The sequence below is a fragment of the Anas platyrhynchos genome, chromosome 2 (genome assembly GCF_047663525.1).
Source record: "Anas platyrhynchos isolate ZD024472 breed Pekin duck chromosome 2, IASCAAS_PekinDuck_T2T, whole genome shotgun sequence".
Taxonomy (NCBI): Eukaryota; Metazoa; Chordata; class Aves; order Anseriformes; family Anatidae; genus Anas; species Anas platyrhynchos.
Genome location: NC_092588.1, coordinates 132951021 through 132970042, shown reverse-complemented (window position 1 = coordinate 132970042; position 19022 = coordinate 132951021). Strand labels below are relative to the sequence as shown.

Below are 19022 nucleotides of genomic sequence, written 5' to 3'. Positions count from 1 at the left end.
TCTGCTGTCACTGTAAGAAAGATGAATCCAAATAAAGAAAAATCAGAACCTCAGTTTAAAGGAAAGTTTTGATCTTGCAATTCTTCCTTCCAGTAGTTCTAAAACTATTTCTAAAAAAATTGGAATTAAATTTTTCAATTATGCTTTTTAAAATATTTTTTCACTGTAGAGAAAATATCTTCAAACATAACGTATTGCAGAACTACATCATTTTCCCTGCATTGATATTAAACACTGTTGCTGTAACTGCTACTTACAAGCCAAAGTAATGTCCAGATGAAAATGACTGTATTTCTCCCTGCTTTTGATGGAGTGACTACTGTGATTCTTCTGCCAATCAAGGTGATTACTAAGCACACAACTGCTTTACAGTTTATCAGTTCTTTCCATTTGTTCTCCTGAATATTTTGTCAAATTCCCTTTTCACCCTCATAGAGTTCTCACCATATTGCTGGAGGCTTGGAGTTTGGCAGCAGAAATTTTTTACCTTACTTTCCTGTTCTCTTCCTCCTTTCCCTCTTGCTATGGTGCAGCATCAGCTACTAAATAAACTCTAAATAAGTTCTTTTTTTCTCTCCTAGTGTTTCTAACTTTGGTTTCATCTCTCTCTCATGGTCACCATGGAAGGCTGAAGGACAGACAAGCACTGCAAAAAAGAATTGGCCTGATGAGATCAGCCATAAGTCTCCAAACCATTGCTGCTTTACAGCTAAGTTGCTTAGTAAAATGCTAAGAACAATGTGAATAAGACATCAAATTGATTAGATATAAACATGTCTGAAAGTCACTTTGTTTAAAAAGTTGTGTTCATTTGGAAGCCAAAATTTACACTGAAAAAGGGGTGGATGTCAGCCGAAGCCTTATGCTCTGGGGAACACCTTAATAAATTAGTGTTTTTTCCGTGAAGAATCAAAAGGAATTGTTATCTCCAATGAACAAGCTCAGCGGTGAACATCTCATCAAAACACACTCTTGAAAAGCCCGGCAAAGGATACATTGCTTGCTGCTTCTTCCTAGTGTTATATATATATATATATATTTTATTTTTTTTTAGTATCTTAACCATTACCTTTGGACCTGGCAGACCAAAACCTTTGGATCCTTTTGCCCCAGGATTTCCTTGTGGACCCTGTACACCCTATAAATCAAAATAAATAAGTTAATGCATTATATTTTTCTACATTTTAAATTCATCATGAGTCTATCTTTCAGTTAATATTTTATCTCATCTTTGTCACTATCTTGTGGATTTCACAGCCTTATCCAAGTGTAATGACTACAATTGCAAGCCTTGCAAAATGCAAGCTTTATTACAAGTGTAATGACTACAATTACTATTCAGGGATAAAGCCAATGGGAAGTTTCTCAGTATCTAAACCCCAATTTACTGGAATGCTGTAAACATGAATAATATTCTTTCCTAAAAACAAACAAACAAACACACAAAAAATGCAGAACAAAGCAAAACACACAAAAAATATCTTTTTGGATGTTTCTGTTGTTCTGCATCCACCTAATCAAGGCTGTTGACAAACTTCAACGGGGATTGAAATCCAGATGTGGTGGACTCTTACCTCATGAAGCCCCTACATGTCATTGTCCAAGCGGTGCACTTGATTTATCTCCTATGCAAATTATTATGCATATTACACCATATTTCTACTTTCTTAATCCTAAAATCATTCAAATCAGTTGGAACCATTAATGTCAAGATGCTTTGGCTGAAGACTAACTTGATACCTTTTAAAGTGCAAAAACACTGAGATTTTTAACATCTTCAAATCAAAATTAGAGCTCTGATGAAGTATAAAACAAAAACGATGTACAAATACATACATATATTACATTCCCAAAGTGTAGGACTGATCTGATAGCCGTTTTTTTTTTTTTTTTTTAAATAAAGTTTGTAGCAAAGCCATTTGCTCTTAGAAGAGCAACAGAGCTCTTCCATCATTCTCATCCGCTATGGCCACAAGAGTAGACAAACAGGATTAGAATTAAGAACAGTCTTCTTAAATAGGAGATGTAGTATGCAGTATTTTTGATGAAATTCATTATATGTTGCTGCTGTTTAATTCTTTATGAAAAGACTAGAATAAATGCAGGACAGATTTCACACTACAGCTAGGCAGTTTATGGGTGTCTTCTAAGTTAACAATGGAATAGACAAATACCTCACTCACGTCATACTAGCTGCCTTCTTCATATCTGCAGCTCAGTGTCTGCCTGTTCCTGATTCAAACTTACCTGGCTTCCTGGATTGCCTATTCCTGGTGGTCCTGCTGGGCCCTGTGGTCCTACTTGGCCTTGTTCACCCTGTATTGTATAAAAAGTATTCCAGAGAGCTAAATTGCAATAAACTATGTTAGCTGATTAGTACATTTAAATTAAACACAGAGCGGTAGTCCCCAGACTGTATGATCTTGAAGTTTGCTGCTACTGTTTGAGATAAATGAGAATTAGAAATGCCATTGCTTATGGCAATTCATCTAACACACCTCTTCCTTCCTGCAAACTCTATTTCATTTATAACATTAGATAATCACATCTAGAGGGATCTGCAGCTTATCTTTCCAGACTGAGATTAATTTTGCAGATTTTCTTGTATTGAAATATACAGTTGCATGCACAGCACTCAGAAGAAAATCTTGCAAGTGTAAAAGAGCAGCTAGAGGGTATTGTTTTTAAAGAGGAGCTAGAGAATATTGTTGAAAAATCTTTGTCAGGTGGTATTGTACAGCACTTAAGGCTGGAATAGAGGAATTACAGGAGGTCATTTGGGTATTGAAAGTGGCAGAGACCCATAAAGGTGTCCAGGAAGTGGGACAGCAGTCCCTTCAAAGCAATAGTTAATTTAACTTTAACTAAATTTAAGTTAAGTTAACCAGACACTCTTACATATTGAGATGGTCCCAAACACTTACTGCCCTGGCTGTCACTGCATTTTTCCTACATAGACATGGGAATAAGACAGCTTGTTTCTTCTCAGGTAATCAGTCTTCCTGTAACTAAAGCCTCAAGCAAGATGGTCTGGAAGGTGTTCATTGACCATGCCTCTTACAGATGGGCCACATCAGACCACCTAGGTTTCTCTGAAGATCTTGGAGATCCATTTGACTGAACAGTAAGATAAATAACTTCAAATCAAACTTCCCACATCTGAGAAACACTCCCTGTTGACTAAACTGTAGGTAACTCTGGATGGGAGTGTCATCCTCCCCTCTCACAGAAGAGAAGTGTGGGATAGTGAGGAGAGCAGGAGTCATGGGGACATGCGGGAAGGCAAAAAACAGGGAGTAGGAGTAGGGTTACATCATTAAACCATGAGAAGGAAGATTTGGATCAATGTCTCTGCTCTACATGACATTTGAGCATTTTTCATCAGTCATTCTCTAGATCCATGCAAGTTACAGGCCAGAATCTCCTCAGGCCAAGGGAATTACAATTGTTTTGGATCATTCTTTGAGGGCCTGGGTGCCAAAAAGCTAACTAATTTCAGAAGCCAGCATGTTCATTGCCTGTCACAGGTCCATTAGACTAGATAACCCAAAGGGTTTTTCATTTTTTTTAAATATTTAATTTAAAATATTTAAAGTACAATATTTATGAGATAATTTTAGGAGGAAAGTAAATCAATTTCTTCCCCCAAACTCCCAGCTGCATAGAATACCGTCCATAGTGCAGTTAACTTGTATAGATGAGTGCTATGAAGTTTATGAAGCTGCATTGAAGGAGTACCTCAGATGCAAGCTAAAACATATTCTCATGTTGTTGTTTGAATAATTCATCATTAATTTACTATAAATATAACTATAAATATGATCAGGAAAATACTCTGGGTCTCACCTTGTCACCTTTGATTGATTGACCTGGCAGTCCAGTTGGACCAGCTACACCTTCAGAGCCTTTTTCACCCTAGAAATAAGTATCCAAGACGAACTGGTCAACACAATGTGGGTAATGAGGAGAAAAGTATTCCTTTGCAAACAAACAAGAAAAACAGCCAAGTAAATTATTAGTTTTACAGAAAAGTTACAATTTTACAAAGTTACAATTTTGGTTACAATTCATAATGTACTTCATCTGTATTCATTGTTTTGTTGAACACAGGACTTCAAAAAGAGAAAATTAAATACCATGAAGTCAGAAAGTACATTTTGAGAATGCGATAACGTGTTCATTTTGTAAGTAGATAGAGCAGTTCAGAACCTTCTGGTGCAAGGACATGGCTAACGTCTTTTCCTTAAAAGGAAGAAAAATCTGCTTTGCTTGGTAGCTCAAGGCTCTGGAGAATCTTGAAGCCACTCAAAGAGTTTCTCATCATCACTTTGATGAGAAACCCAGTTATGATTTTACCATAAACCTTTGCTTGTTTGTACTTATTTTTAAGAAAAGGAATGTTCACACATACTAAATTGGCACGTGCCCTTAATGAGGTAACTGTCCACAGAGACTCATATAACCCAAGTTTTAGCTTCCAAAAATGGTAAGACAGAACAAAAATACTTCCTGAATGTTTTCTTCCAATAAAAAACATAAATAGCTAAATAGTCTTTCAGAAGACTACTTATCTCATTAATGCTGGAAAAAAAAGGTATCTTGGTAAATACATAAATATGAGAATCATTAACTTCTTACATTTAGAGGGACACTGCAACTCTTTTGTAATTATCTTAATAGAGCTTTTGAACTAGGAGGGGTATTCAGAGAGCACAGTGATTCAGAAGACCAAGATCTACCATACATGTATGATATTTTGTACCACTAAAATGATCAGTGCTCTTAAATAGCTTAGGCACTAACGCAAATTTGTCCTATGATTAAATAATTAAAAAAATGTTTCCATAAAGCTACCTTTTGTCCTTGAATGCCCTCTCCTGGTAGACCTTTCTCACCTGGCAGACCATCAGGGCCACGTGGTCCCTGTAAGAAAAGAAAAAAACCGATCAGATGATATCAGCAATTACATTTCTTACTGACATTTTGTCTAGTTTGCTAATATAGTTCCTTGCAACTCTTATGGCACTGATAAGTAGCAACACTTACACAACAGCTGGCTGAGCCCAGACAATCAAATGAAGTGTAGTAAACCTTAATTGGAGGATTTAGATAAGAAGAAGGTAATGCTGAAATGATCTGAATGTCATAATGTCTAAAGACTCTATCCTTAAAACCCAAATGAAATTGTGGGTTAATTTATAATAAATATATTTACTGCCTTGTAATTTATTCCTTATAATTTCATGTACCTGAAATAATGAAAATCATTAATTTGAACTTTTTTTTTTAATACAAAATGGCTGGCTAAACATAATTAGAAAATTCCAATTTTTGTTTAAATAAACACTGAAATAATTCTTTTGTTTTGTAGTATTTTTGGTTCTTCTGGAAAATTCAGCTTTTATTATTTAACGCTACAGAAGAATTTTTAAGGATGATCTTGATTAAATAAAAATATTCCTACATTTTTTGTGAAAAAATATATTTTATAGTCATACGGAGACTTTCAAAAATAATATTAGAATGAATTCTAATAATCATCTGCATTTGTGGCTTCTTAATTAACAATCTTGTGATTATTAATGAAGTAAGAAAACTACACATTTTATACAGCAGGAAAAAAGAGCCGCCAGCAAGCACTAATTTAACAATGGAAGAAGGAGTACAATCCTTTGCTTTGCAGCTTCCAAGGAGGCTATTAGAAGAAAACTGTTTCTCAGAGCTACAAAGAGCTTGCTAAAGGTAACTTTCTGTAAGTCAGAAGAGAAAGGTGTAATTAAAAGCATATAATTTGGATTTTTGCTTCTGATGCAATTCAAATTACAGACTGGAGTTGAGGAACATCTCAGACTTTGGATTTTCACCTTCATAAAATTTGATTTTAAACATTTTTTAAAGATCTCCTTAATTCAAACAAGTAAGGGTATGCCTATTAGTATAAAACTCCATGTCTGTCTGAAAACTGTATGCTGTAATCTCGCTCACATGGACCATGCAATTTTTTATTTCACCAAAACTTGTTTGGACATGACTTAATTCTCCTACTCCAGCAATTCATGCACAATTACTGTTGCTATATTAGGCTGGCACAGCTGCTGCTCTAGACTATGTAGATTGGCTTATGGAATCTGTACCCTATATAGCTGCTGTCATTCAATTAAAGTCTTATTTATTAAAGACTTATTTATTTTCACTTCCAATCCATCTATCAACGACTTACAGGTAATCCTGGCTCACCAATTCCAGGAGGTCCCGGGAGTCCAATTTTACCTTCTCGACCTGGAGCACCCTTGTGAAAAAGAACATTACTAAGTTCAGTCTTAATTCACCTTCATGCTTTTGAAAAGCTTAACACTTATATATAGATGACTTAATCGTGTCATCAGAAAAATCTGAAATCAAACAATATCTCTTGAGGTAAAACAAACATAAATGATAATTTAGAAACATTTGAAAGCACATTTTAGTTAACATTCAGAACCCTACATTGTATTTCAGTCCTCAAGCCAACTGCAAAGGATATAAGAACATCGGTTCCCATAGTGAAAAATGGTAAAGCAAATCTGTCACTTGATTGTATATCACGGTGACTGAGATGTATTTCTATGCCTTGAAGAATGATTACTCATTAACGCAATCATCTGCTAGTGCTTGACTTTGATCTCAGGTATTTAACCCTCATTTAAATGGCATTATTTCTGGCCTATTGTTTCAGTGGAATCATAATCAAAACTCGGCGTTGAAGGAACAGCAGTTCTGTCATCTCCGTTCTACACAAATGCACAAACCAGTACTACACAAGATTATAAGAGCTTGAGTTTGATAAAACTTCAGATGAGAACTTTCATCCAAAAAATGACTGACCACAGTTAGCACTTCAACAGATATATAACTGAGACTTACCTTGGGTCCTGGCTGTCCAACACCAGGGAGTCCTGGCGGACCATAGGGACCTATAGGACCTTGTTCTCCCTAGAGGAAAGAACACAGAAAGAGATTATTAAAGAAATAGTCTATTTTCATAATCAAATTCTCCCAGAGTATCTGTCCACCACAACCACTCAGGGCTAAAGAAATATGTATTTAAAGTAAAAAACAACCGAACAACCAAAAACAAACAAAAAAACAAACAAACAAACAAAACAAAAAAAAAAAAACACAACTGTTTTAAAGCTAAATGTTTTGGTTAGTAGCATGGCCAATATCCTGGCCATACAATTTTCTGGGATAGATAATGAAGTCATAAAGCCATTCAAAATGTGTTTCTTCCTCATTATATCTTTTTGGTCCTGATTTTATTCAATAATTTGGTATGTGCTTCCTTCACTCCTTTTCTTGCCAGAAAGACAGGTATCTGGAGATCAATCTGTGTTTATGCTTTATATATAGGACCAAAGATTTTTCCAGTAGCAAAGGCTGCATATCACAACTGTTGCTCTTACTACTGTCTTTGACTGCAGCTCCTCTTGTTAGTTGAGTATGTTTCTAACAAAGCCAATGTAGGTTCTAGTGAAAACAAACATCATATCCCCCAAATTAACAGGTATTTGGAGACATAAGCAGGAGTGAGGCAGATAAAACCCTTTGAAGATCTGAATTTCATTGCCTGGAGAACCTGTCACAGACTGATACTACAAATACTAGTTCTGACACATTGGAGGATGTGTTCTAAAACCACTGACTCAGAAAATTATTAAGATCTAATTTAACCTAAGTAATTTTCTGATTAAAACATTGTATAGCTAATATGGTAATGATTTTCAATCAGTTACAAATTTAAGTGCTTTGCAGTTCTCCAAATCAAAACAAATCCAGACAACCATTCACAAATACACATTTAATCCATGCACTTCACACAATACAACCCCTGCGATGAATAGGGTCTGCACCTTGATCTATTTAGAAAGTTCAGTACAACTGCTATGATATCCCCTACGTGCATTCGCTCTAGGACCCTGATATAGAAAAGGTCTTTAAGCATGATCTCAGTGGACCTACTTGTGTGTTTAAACACCTACTGTTTCTTCTATGTAGGAACACTAAACACTAAATACTAACAATTTCTTCAAAGCTTAATGTTTAGACAGAAACTCAGGTATAATAATAAGTGAAAATGGATGAAATCTGCAATATTGCTGGGACAAAATTCCAAAATACTTCAATCTCTTCATCTTAACAACAGTATGCCTCAAGACTTTATATTTGTATGTTATATTCACTTACAATGAAGACCTGCAAATTCAAAGATTATTTAAAATTCCTTATAAATATGATAGTTTGGGAAAATAATTGTTCTAAATAATGGAGAAATTAGAGGGGAAATGTCTTAAGAACCTGCCTTTTGCAGGAGTAGGTGCACTAGCTTTAAGTCATAAGTGACAAATTGCAGAATAGCTTTGTGAGTTTAGCTATTTCACATGTACTATGTTGCTATGAGGGACACGTTACCCATGGAAATCCCTAGGCAAATTCTAATGCCTGAGATCAGAGTCTTCACCTTTGTAGCCCTCCTTTGGATATTCTCTAATAGTTTTAGAGTGTGGCACCCAAAACTGCGCACAGTACTTGCGGTGAGACCACACCAGTGCAGAGTAGAGAGGAAAATCCCTTCTCTCAACCTGCTAACAATGCCGTGTCTGATGCTCCGCGGGATACAGTTGGCCTGTTTTGTTCATAGATGTTTTTTTATCTCCTGTGTCTGTTTTGAAACTCACTAAAAAAAAAAAAAAAAAAAAAGATTCCTCAAATGGCCCATCATCTAGACTTCCAGCTCATCCATGGAATTAATTTAGCATTGAACATACTGTCCTTTAGATTCCGCTGATCAAAAAGAATTTTTATTAACTGTTTCCCATCAGCAGGAAATTTAGAGAAGGCCAAGAATAATACAACTAAAGCTAGCATTTGCATCCTCTTTAATTCTCTTTTCAAGCTCTCTGTTTTAACACTGCTGTACTTCAGCTGAATTTCAGGGCTTTCTGGGATGATTCTGTTTAGACAAGAAGTAGGGAAAATATGTAAGGAAATGTTTATTTCTTTAGAAAATGATATACACTACAAGCAACATTTTCAGAAGGGTTTTCATGACTTAGAAACATCCATTTCATTTCCAACCATAGCAATTTTGGCTACTGAATTTCATCAATGCTGACAGATCACAATTAGCTAAGCATTGGTGGAAGTTCAGCTCCTGCATTAGCATGTAGAAGTGCCTTGGCCGAACAATACCAGCAAAGTCCAGTGCCACTGGTATGCTCTGCTTCCCAGGCAACGGCATCCCTATGGGAGCTACACAGGTAAAACTGTTGTATTAAGGTTTCAGAAGAAAGTTTTGCAAACAAATTTACATGCACAGACACCCTCCAGGACAGAGACACTTCTGCTGTGTTTATCTGCAGCTGTACTTCTTGCAAAGGTCATCAAGATATACAAAACATGGGTTTTGGAAGAATATTAAGCATAGGAAAAAAAAGCCCAAGATAATTTGCCTTTCAGCTCATAGCCTCCCATAATTCACCACCAACTCTTATTCCAATAGCTCTCTACTTCACTAGTGGAGCTAACAGATACACCCTCTTGTAGTTTCAGGGTCTGTATATCATAAAGTTAGGAAGGGACTTCTCCACTTTAAGGCAGAGATGCCTCTGACAGAAAGAATTAGACACAGACCACTGTAAATGCTAGCACTTTTAGAGTGGCAGATTGGAAAACTGACACAACATAAATAGTTGATTATTGCTACCTTCCAACTTCCTGAGTCTGATCCAAAGCCTACTGAAATCGATTCCTTTTGATTCAAAAGGCTTTGGTCAACTTGGCTTCTTTGTAGGAATAGGGAAGTCCATAAGGTGACAAAGCAGTCGCTTTGGCTTTTCTCTCTCCTGCTTTACCTATTGCCACTAAGAATCTCTCCCGCTACTCTTTTTAGTATTTTGCAAGATTTACTCAAACATGCTAGTGTGATTACCATTCCTCCTACTAAACTCACACGCTGACAAGATGATCTGGCTTTGACAGCTGCTGGAGGTGGATCCCCACTCTGGCTTCCAGCCTGAGCAGCTATAGGCTCCTCCAGGAAACACACACACAAGAGGTGCCCTCTCCCACTGCTACTACAAGAAATGATGCACACATATGCACACACAAACCAGCTGTAGCTGCTGCTGGACTCATTGTTTGTTTTCCCTACAGGCAGAGCTGCAGGTTCATGTTTTGACATGGTGCTTCCCTCCTGTGCCCTCTCACTCATTCACACAGGTATGGGGTGGCAGCCATGGCCAGGCAGTGAGCAAAATGTTAGCTTTTCAAATTCTCAGTCGTCATCTCTATCATGGAAAAGGCAACCTGGGTGTGCGTTGTGCCAGGATGAATTAGCATGCCACACAGAAAAAAATGCAAAAGATATGTGCAAGCTTGAAAAATATTAAATAAATATATCAGATTCAAACAAACAAACAAAGCCAAAACCAAAACAGCAGCACGCTAGCCTACTAGGCGTAAGTAGGCTACTTTGGACATAGCAAAAGCCCCTAAACACACTAGATACATTTGTCAAAACTAAGCCTAAGAAATCATGTAGGAACTTGTTCAGTTCTGAAAAACAATGTTTGGTAAATAACAACCTCCTAATGCAGCTGAAACAATAAACCATACCCCTTTGTTGTGTTTGGAAAGTGGCTTCCAATTTTTATTTTTATTTTTTGGCCTGTTGTCCAAACAGACATTGTGTTTCGTATCTATTTCTGACAGCTTCTGACAGAACTTTCCAAGGACAATAACTCTGCTTCCTATTACAATTTATTTGTTCCTGCTCAAGTTTACCCACATGCTAGGGCTATGCTAATGCATGCACTGTCTCGATGGAAGTCGCAGAGAAGTTAATATTTTTCCAAAAGCTCTTATTTAACCATGATGAAAACATTATCTAGTTTTCTCTCCAATAACTGATGTCCTTTAACCAGCTTTGATGCAGCTTTTTGTTTGTTTTTCAATAAATACCGGTGCAGACACTGTTAAGTAGGCATTATAATAAAAAGAATGTAGAGTAGCATGAAAACTTTGGTTTTGTTGAATGTTTTACTCCCTGATAGGGGAGGATGTCTGAAGATTAATGACGGGGGAAAAAAAAAAAAAAAAAAAGAGCCTTTTTCCAGACAAGATGCAAAATTGGAACTTAACTATTTTTACCTGTTTTAAAGACTATATTATCAGTCATATGTTCATACAGCTATTAGCAAGCCTCTCTTTTATCTTCTACAATCACAGTGCTACAAGAAATGTGAAATTTATTAAAACAACAAAGCACTGCCAATAATAACATTACCTACAGTCAGAAGGAAAATTCTACTTTTCAAAGTAGCTTCTTTGTAATCATTCTCTTTGTTTAACATTCCACTCAAATTCACTCAAAATTTTTACATATTAAAATTGTACAATTTTAAGCTTGGAAAATACATAACAGTCTACCACCCAGCAAACAGTTTGCTCTGTTATGATAAATACCAGTTAGTGCCAGCATAAACGGCTTCTTTACTTTTAGGAAAGCGCATACACCCTGCAAGGAACAGGAAGTCTGTATGTCAGAGTCTATAAAGCTATTAATGACTAAGATATAACAAATAAGCTATAGTGAAAAATACGCTTTCAAATATGATGATCTTTTTAAACATTTGAAACAGCAATGGAAACAGATACAGATATTGAATATATATTACTGATATTTAATATTTCTAAGGTAGTTGTGCTACACCAAAACTACACTTCTTTATAGGGAAACTGTATTGTTCAGCCTCCTGGGGAACATATAACTTGCCAGATAAGTAAGGAAAGAATTTGTAAGTCATGAGAGAAGCAGGAATCCTTAGCAGTTCATTCTGGGACACATTTTCAGGGAAATATGCAACAAGGGATTTTTCATAGAAGCATTATCCCAAGATGTTTTCATGGAAATAAGTGCTTTCAATACCCACATTCAAACTTAACTATCTCCTTTAAAGTCTGAATACACATCTGTTCTTACAACTTCAGCTGGTAATTCTTTGAGAGTTTTTGTTAAAGGCACTCACTTTAACAGTGGCTTTTAAAGAATGTGTTGTTCTCAATCTTTCCATGAATATATCAGGGTTTATAGAAATGTGTTATTTATTGCCAGTAGCTGGTCTAAAAGTTTAAGCAAACAAACCCAGTTTTATTTTTGAAATGATAACCATACCAGCTCCCTGTTCATTACTTCCTTCTGAGTGGCTACCTTAACTACACAGGTCATGTCCACTTCCTGATTTTATGCCCCAATTTTATAATGTGTAACCAAATCATTCTGTTTTTAAATTGTCCACTGAACTTCTGAAAATTCAGTCCCTCACTAACAGATTTTCAAAATTGCCTTGAATACAAACACTCTTACAGAACCTCACTTGTGCAATTGTATGGAATATGTTTTATATATATATATATATATATAAAGCATATTCCGTACAATTGTACAAAAAGCATATTTAGATACTTGCTTATTTTATATATATATAAAATATATAAAAAAAATATTATAAAAAAAAAATATAATATAAAAAAAAAATATAATATAAAAAAAAAATATAATATAAAATATTATATATATATATAAAATAAGCAAGTATCTAAATCAATTAATGAAAAGGTCAATAATAGGCATATGCATGTTACAAATTCATTTATCTAACTCCAAGAATACTAGGAACATGTGGATCCGCACATTTTATGTTTTCAACCCCAATGAGATACTTTAGCTTTTGCAAAAAAAGCAGCAAAAACTCAGGACTGAGAAGTTTGCTTGATCAAAATAAATGGCATTACATTCATTCTTAGAGTTCGGAATTCACTCTTAGAATTCACTCTTAGAATAGCAGAATATAACAATGTAATATAGGAGGTGATAAATAAATCCGATGAAAGTAAATGCCGTAGCCAGCTACAATGCTATTTTCCTGTATTAGCCAATGCAGATAAGAGATATGTAGAAGAGAAGTACTTAAATCACACAAAGCAGACTACTAGAACATTGGAAGTGAGATGGGATTGTCTTTGGATAATGCTTCTGGACATTGGTGCTTAGGGCAGAATATATCACATTTACAGAGCAAGTAAATGTTTTGTTTCCATCTACAGAGAATACTAACTTTACCTCCTGTGTCCCCTTATGAAAGCCTATGCCTTCCTGTAATAACTTCAACGTGATCTTTGAGAAGCTAGCCTAGCAAAAGCAAACAATACTGATTTAATCAACAAACCATCTGTTAACAAGCCATCTAGCCGGCTCCTGGCAATCCAGGCAGCAATATAGGATATTACTGGAGCAGAACCACGCACAGCATGGCTTTTCTCTTTGCTGACCTTATATTTCTAGTACTTTTAATCCTTCTGTAAATGAGATCCTGTCTTTTCTTTGTTTCTTTGTTTGTCTTTGGGAAACTGTTGTTTGCATCAGCCAGCAAAATCGTAGTGTAGGCCAACTATGCTGTCATAGTGAGACAAGGAACACAAACAGTTCTTTACTCTTACAAACTGCAGTGTGACAAGAGTCAAAAATGTGTTTACCACAGGTAAAGGTTATAAATCAAAGTTCTGCAATTTAATTAATTGGGTGTGGCAACTTCAAAAGAACTACAAAAGCTTTTTCTTTTTAATTTTTTTTTCTTTTTAATTTTTTTTTCTTTTTAATTTTTATTTATATGTTCTATAGCTGGATAGAGTATGTAATATGCTTTGATGCAAGTTTTTGTTTCATGTTAGAATGCAGATAATATGTTGTGGTTGATAAAGCTGAAATATGCCTTAAAGTGAATGACCTTCAGCAAAGTTGTAAGAAAATATAAAGCACAGCTATGAATGGTATTCTTGCTCGGTATTTTACGTTAGTGAGAGAGAAAAGATAACGTAGACTTTGGCATTAACAATATAATTGTTATTTCGTAAATTTAACATCTTTTTAGTGAAACATGGCCAATAAACATCGGAAAGTCAATACAAGAAAAAAAAAAAAAAAAAAAACAAAAAACCTACAACAGGGAACAGGCCCCAAATGACTGATTTATAGGGCAAGAGATACAGAGTGAAATTAGCCAGTTCCCAATTCCTAACTAGTAGTGAAATTTCCTGTTCCTCTCTAATGTTTTTCTTTTAAAATGATTGTGTTTTATACTGAGTTGTAAGTTTCCTCTTATCATGTAAGTTCAACATTTGGTTAAATATAAATATATTTAGTCAGGGCAATTAATAACAATATGGCATAAGGAAAAGATGAGTTAACGTATTATTATTTATATAGGAGCAGAGTTTAAATTTGTCATTTTAAATCTCCCAGCATCTTTATGGAAAAAGTTTATATCGTAATAAAACTATTTAGATTTATTTGAGATGCTATAACTTTGCAGAAGTGCAAATAGAGAAAGCTTTTTAAAATTTTGCTTAATAGCAAAAGCTGTTTTTAGTTAATATCACGCTGAGCTGTGTTTTATGCAGGATATAGGCTGCTCTACAATTCATATATGAATCTTGAAAAGAAGGCAAAAGTAAGGTGACACAGTTTAGTTTTGTAGAGGTTATTACAGATAAGGGCTGAATTGCAAAGTTCATCAGAAAGACTTTCAGAGATTAAAGATGTGGTTCAGCTCCATATGAACACCTCTAAACTTTGGCGTCTACATGGAAACAGGCTACAAGTGGAAAGCTGTTCAATGCAAGCTGTGGGACTTTGCAAACAATTCAACTGAGCGCTGGCAATACAATAAGGCAGTATCATATTGTGCAAACAGCAAGAATTATACCCTGACAGATTAGGCAGCATTTTAAGAGAGAATAAGAGAATGCAGATGGATGACAAAGGAAGTAAATAATGAAAAGTTCCTTCCAGTAATTTCTTGGATGATGTTTCTGGACTCTATGCTGCATTGCTTCAGACATATCACATTTAAGCAAATAAATTAAAGTTGCAGTACCAGCAACCCTCTCCTGCTGATGGCTGCCAGAGCCAGCAGCACAGACGACACCACCATCCCCAACTGTCTGCAACCCGGCACTGCAAAGCAGAAGGGGTATGGCACTGCATTACGGTCAGGGATGCACTGAACTGGCCAGATATTTGAGTGAACTGCAGACTTCACAAATGAGACCCAAAACATCTGTAGGCTGAACTTGATCTGGAGTTTATATTTCGAGGAACTGACTCTCTCCTTTCAAACCTCAACATGGCCCATCAACAATGAATACAAATGTTCAGCAGTGGTGTTCTGCATTATGTCATATTGATACTAATGCCATGAAACTGCCTTCAGCTCTGCTAAACCAGACTGAAGGCACTAGCTCAGCTCAATAAGCAGAAAGTATTAGCATGGAAAGGCCACGGGTACAAGGAAGGGCACTAAGAATAGTCTTATTTATTTTATATGAGACAGTTATAAATAACTGCTACTTTTCAGATATATTGTATTATGTGTCATGAAAACTAATTTTAAAAGAGCAATTGACTAATCTTTCTGTAAGGACAAAAGATATTGGAAAGATCACTATGTGTCTGAACCAAAAAAGGCCTTGACCTTTACCAGCTGAATGGGTGTTTATTAAGCTATGAAGAACTACTGATTATCTGAAAAATTTTTCACTCATCTCAGATAAGCTCCAAAATGCCAAAGGTTGGCTTTGGCACTAGGTAGGGTCGACAGATAACCTCTAAACATACCTATGTTTCTTCCATATTCTTTAGCTTTTAGTGTAATTACATAAGTGCAATTAAACTTGTCTGAGAGTGTTTTTATTATCATAGATGTCTGAGCCTGAAAAACCTTCACTAGAGATCTTAGTCAGCAAGTTGCTGAGTTGGAAGCTGAAAAACAAGGAAACTTTTCCATAATGAAAATCTGCAGAAAAAATGAAAAGAGGCCATAAATATTGCACCCAGTTAGAAGAATTATAGAGAGCCAGCTTCAGGTATTTTACAGATAGGTAAGTGTATAAAAAGACTGACAGAACAACAAATAACATATAACAAATATGGTTTAGTGTATAACAAAAGTATCTAGAGTACTATCTTGGACTCATCAGTGTGAAATGACAGATAAAAAAATTACTGTCATTTGCCATGCTGAAATTAAAGAGAGGCATGACTTTTCCACCACATTCATGAATAGCTTCTTTCAGACCCTTTATCCTCTTTCTTTCCTCACTTCTGAAATATTCTGTAGCAATTTTCCTAATCAAGCATTTTGTGAAAAGATAAAGACACAAGAAGTATGAAAAAGCACTTGTCAGGAAGAGGAAAATCATGGTGGATGCCAGTATTTCAACCTTTTTACCATAAATATTTCCCACATCTAATTTTATTTCTGTGAATCTTCAAATTAACTTGTTGCCTAAGAAACAAAACATGAATGTATAAATGTTGCATCCTTGGCAAATTGTTCTATGTGAATTCAGTTGCCTGGTAAAACTTAGATATGGCATTCTATTATTCGTGCAGTAGTAAAATGTCCTTGTCATTAGACCCCATATTTTCAAACTGATACATAAAAGATCTTTCTGTACCGAACAATGACATTAATAGCTGTCCTATGGGCAAGATAACAATTCACATAAAGCAATTTGCCAAAGGTTTGAAAATCAGAAGACTGCCTAAATTAATCAGATACCTTATCCAATTGGTTTTGCTTGACAAGCTGTAGTCATTATCTCCAAATTATCTATTTTCAATATAACTAAGGTATTAATCATCACCAAATCTTACACCCCTGCCAATTTTAAAGTTGTCCTGAACTTGTACAGTATATAAGTAGTATAAAAAATGACTTTAGAAACTCCATCTCAATATTTTATAACCACCATCTAAAATCACTTAACAATGTTTAAGCACAAAGCATCAGAGATATTCTAGAAAAAACTTCCCACATGATGGCAGAAGCAAAGACGTATTCCGATGGTTTAAATTCCAAATTCAGTTGCTGTGGCTCTAGGTCCCAAGAAGCACCCGACTGTGGCCCTACAAAATGCTCTCCCAAGCTCTGATGGCTGGGCTCGAGGACCCAGGTGGAGCACAGGCTGTATGTCCCAATGAGACAAGGCCTAAATACCATGATGACACTACTGTGCACAGTGCAGGTGATCTATGTAACTTTTGTGCAAGGGACACCACTAAAAAAAAACTACTGAGGAGAAAAGATAGCACAGTATAAAGATCCCATGCAGATTTTCTGCATCCTCTCTCCTTATATAACATCTACACACACGTGACTACATCTTACCTTGCTGCCTTGAATGCCCTTCAGGCCTGGCTCACCTGGAGGTCCACTGACACCCTACACAAAAGTCAAAGTAGAGAATGAGTTTCCTTTGAAGATGTATGTGAGGTTTCTCTTGAATTTGGCCTGAACAGGATACAGTACAATGTAGCACAATGCTAAGGTCTGCTTCATATTCTGTAAAGTGTCCGGCATGCTGGAACTGTATTGTTAATATTCAATAACCAATGCTGGCAGAAAAGGTATCTTACTACTCCATACAAATTGCATCATTTTTCTTACTCTTTTCCCAGGTTTTTAATTAATCATATCAGATTTTAGTCTCTCCAACAAAATTCTATCTCTCTGGCTGCCTTGTATTTCAGGAAGACCATGTTCAAGTTTCCAAGAAACATATATGATAAGAGGAATTTAACATGTTAGGGTATGTATGGGCATGATTTTACACTAAGGGCAAGAGGAGAATTCTGCAGCTGGAAAGCCCAAATGCACAATTCACCTCTGAGAAGCTTCAAACAGCAGCAGCCAAGAACTTTTACTTGAAAATTATTTTTGAATGTCAAAATTTGCCAGACTCTGCCATCTTGGTGCCTCAGGCACCAAACATACTGCTCTCCACAGAATTGTCAGGTTTTATGTAGAATAGACTTACAGAAAATAACATTTTTTCTTTCTATTTGATATCTTTTAGTTCCCTTACCTGAGGTCCCCGAGGTCCCCTTGGGCCAAAAGGACCTTCCAATCCCTAAGAAAAAATAAGATTCAATTATCCTATTAAAAAGAAGTTGCAATTACCTGCTACAAAGTATTGAAAACTGCACTGCACATGTATTGACCCATCTCTCTCTCTCTGTTCAAGCATTTTCTAAGGAGTCTGTTTTTTCTCCACAATACTGCTGTTCTCCTTCTGTATTCCGTATTGTTGGTTACACACCATTTTCAATAATTGGCTAAAATACTTCCAGAACAAACATTGTGGATGGCTACTTAAAATCTTAGCTATTTGGTTAACTGGTTGTTCTTTGCCACAGGTCTTGAAATTCTATTTCTACCAGTATATTAGATACAGAATTCTTATTAAAATAAATAAATAAATAAATAAATAAATAAATAAATAAATAAATAAATAAAAATTATAGTGCTTATAACAAAGTAACTTCAGCTAATGTTGTCTCAGTCACCTAAACTGTAGCAGGGTAGAATCACACTAACAGTTTGCAAAAATAATTTTAAAATTCCATATTTAATTATTCCATCAGCTGTTATTTCTCCATTTAAAGAGCTGTTAACAGCTACTGCTAATGCGGATAGCTCACAAATCCTTTTGCTGCACTTTTTTTCTTCAGTCACCACGATGCTTTTTCTATGTGATTTCACTTCCAGTTGACTCAGTACTCAGATATAATTTTTCTAAAGAAAGAATACTTTTCAGCAGATGCAGTACACGTCTTTTCTTTCTTTTAATTAGTAATATCTCTGAGTACAGAGGCATCGGCAGGCTGTTGCACTTTTCATAGAACACAGAGTATTCTGAACCTCTAATAGCCCTAGCAAATTTGTCAGTGACATCTATGAAACCAAACTCCCTCTACTATCTTCACGTACAGATTCAGAAGTTCTAACAATTCTGTACTCCCAGGCATTAGCTCCCAGGCTGAGTGCCAACTGTCAGAGAGCAGACAACCCCACTTAGTTCTCGCTCATTTTACAAAAACTACACAAGCAATAGATGGCACAAACAACAACATTTTGATGTCA

General features: G+C 35.7%; 2 protein-coding genes across 2 annotated transcripts in view; one reads left to right on the top strand and one right to left on the bottom strand.

Annotated features, from left to right (window-relative positions):
* UMAD1 (UBAP1-MVB12-associated (UMA) domain containing 1) overlaps window positions 1–19022 on the top strand; it is a 200036-nt gene that overhangs the window by 61312 nt on the left and 119702 nt on the right. The gene's annotated exons all lie outside the window — the stretch shown is intronic.
* Window positions 1–19022, bottom strand: part of COL28A1 (collagen type XXVIII alpha 1 chain) — a 64851-nt gene that overhangs the window by 34149 nt on the left and 11680 nt on the right. Inside the window, exons 10-17 of the mRNA XM_013110141.5 lie at window positions 17965–18009; window positions 17268–17321; window positions 6904–6972; window positions 6221–6289; window positions 4855–4923; window positions 3847–3915; window positions 2248–2316; window positions 1070–1138 (exon numbers count right to left, since the gene is read on the bottom strand). Coding sequence (XP_012965595.4) covers window positions 1070–1138; window positions 2248–2316; window positions 3847–3915; window positions 4855–4923; window positions 6221–6289; window positions 6904–6972; window positions 17268–17321; window positions 17965–18009 — 513 coding nt within the window. The remainder of the gene's footprint in view (window positions 1–1069; window positions 1139–2247; window positions 2317–3846; window positions 3916–4854; window positions 4924–6220; window positions 6290–6903; window positions 6973–17267; window positions 17322–17964; window positions 18010–19022) is intronic.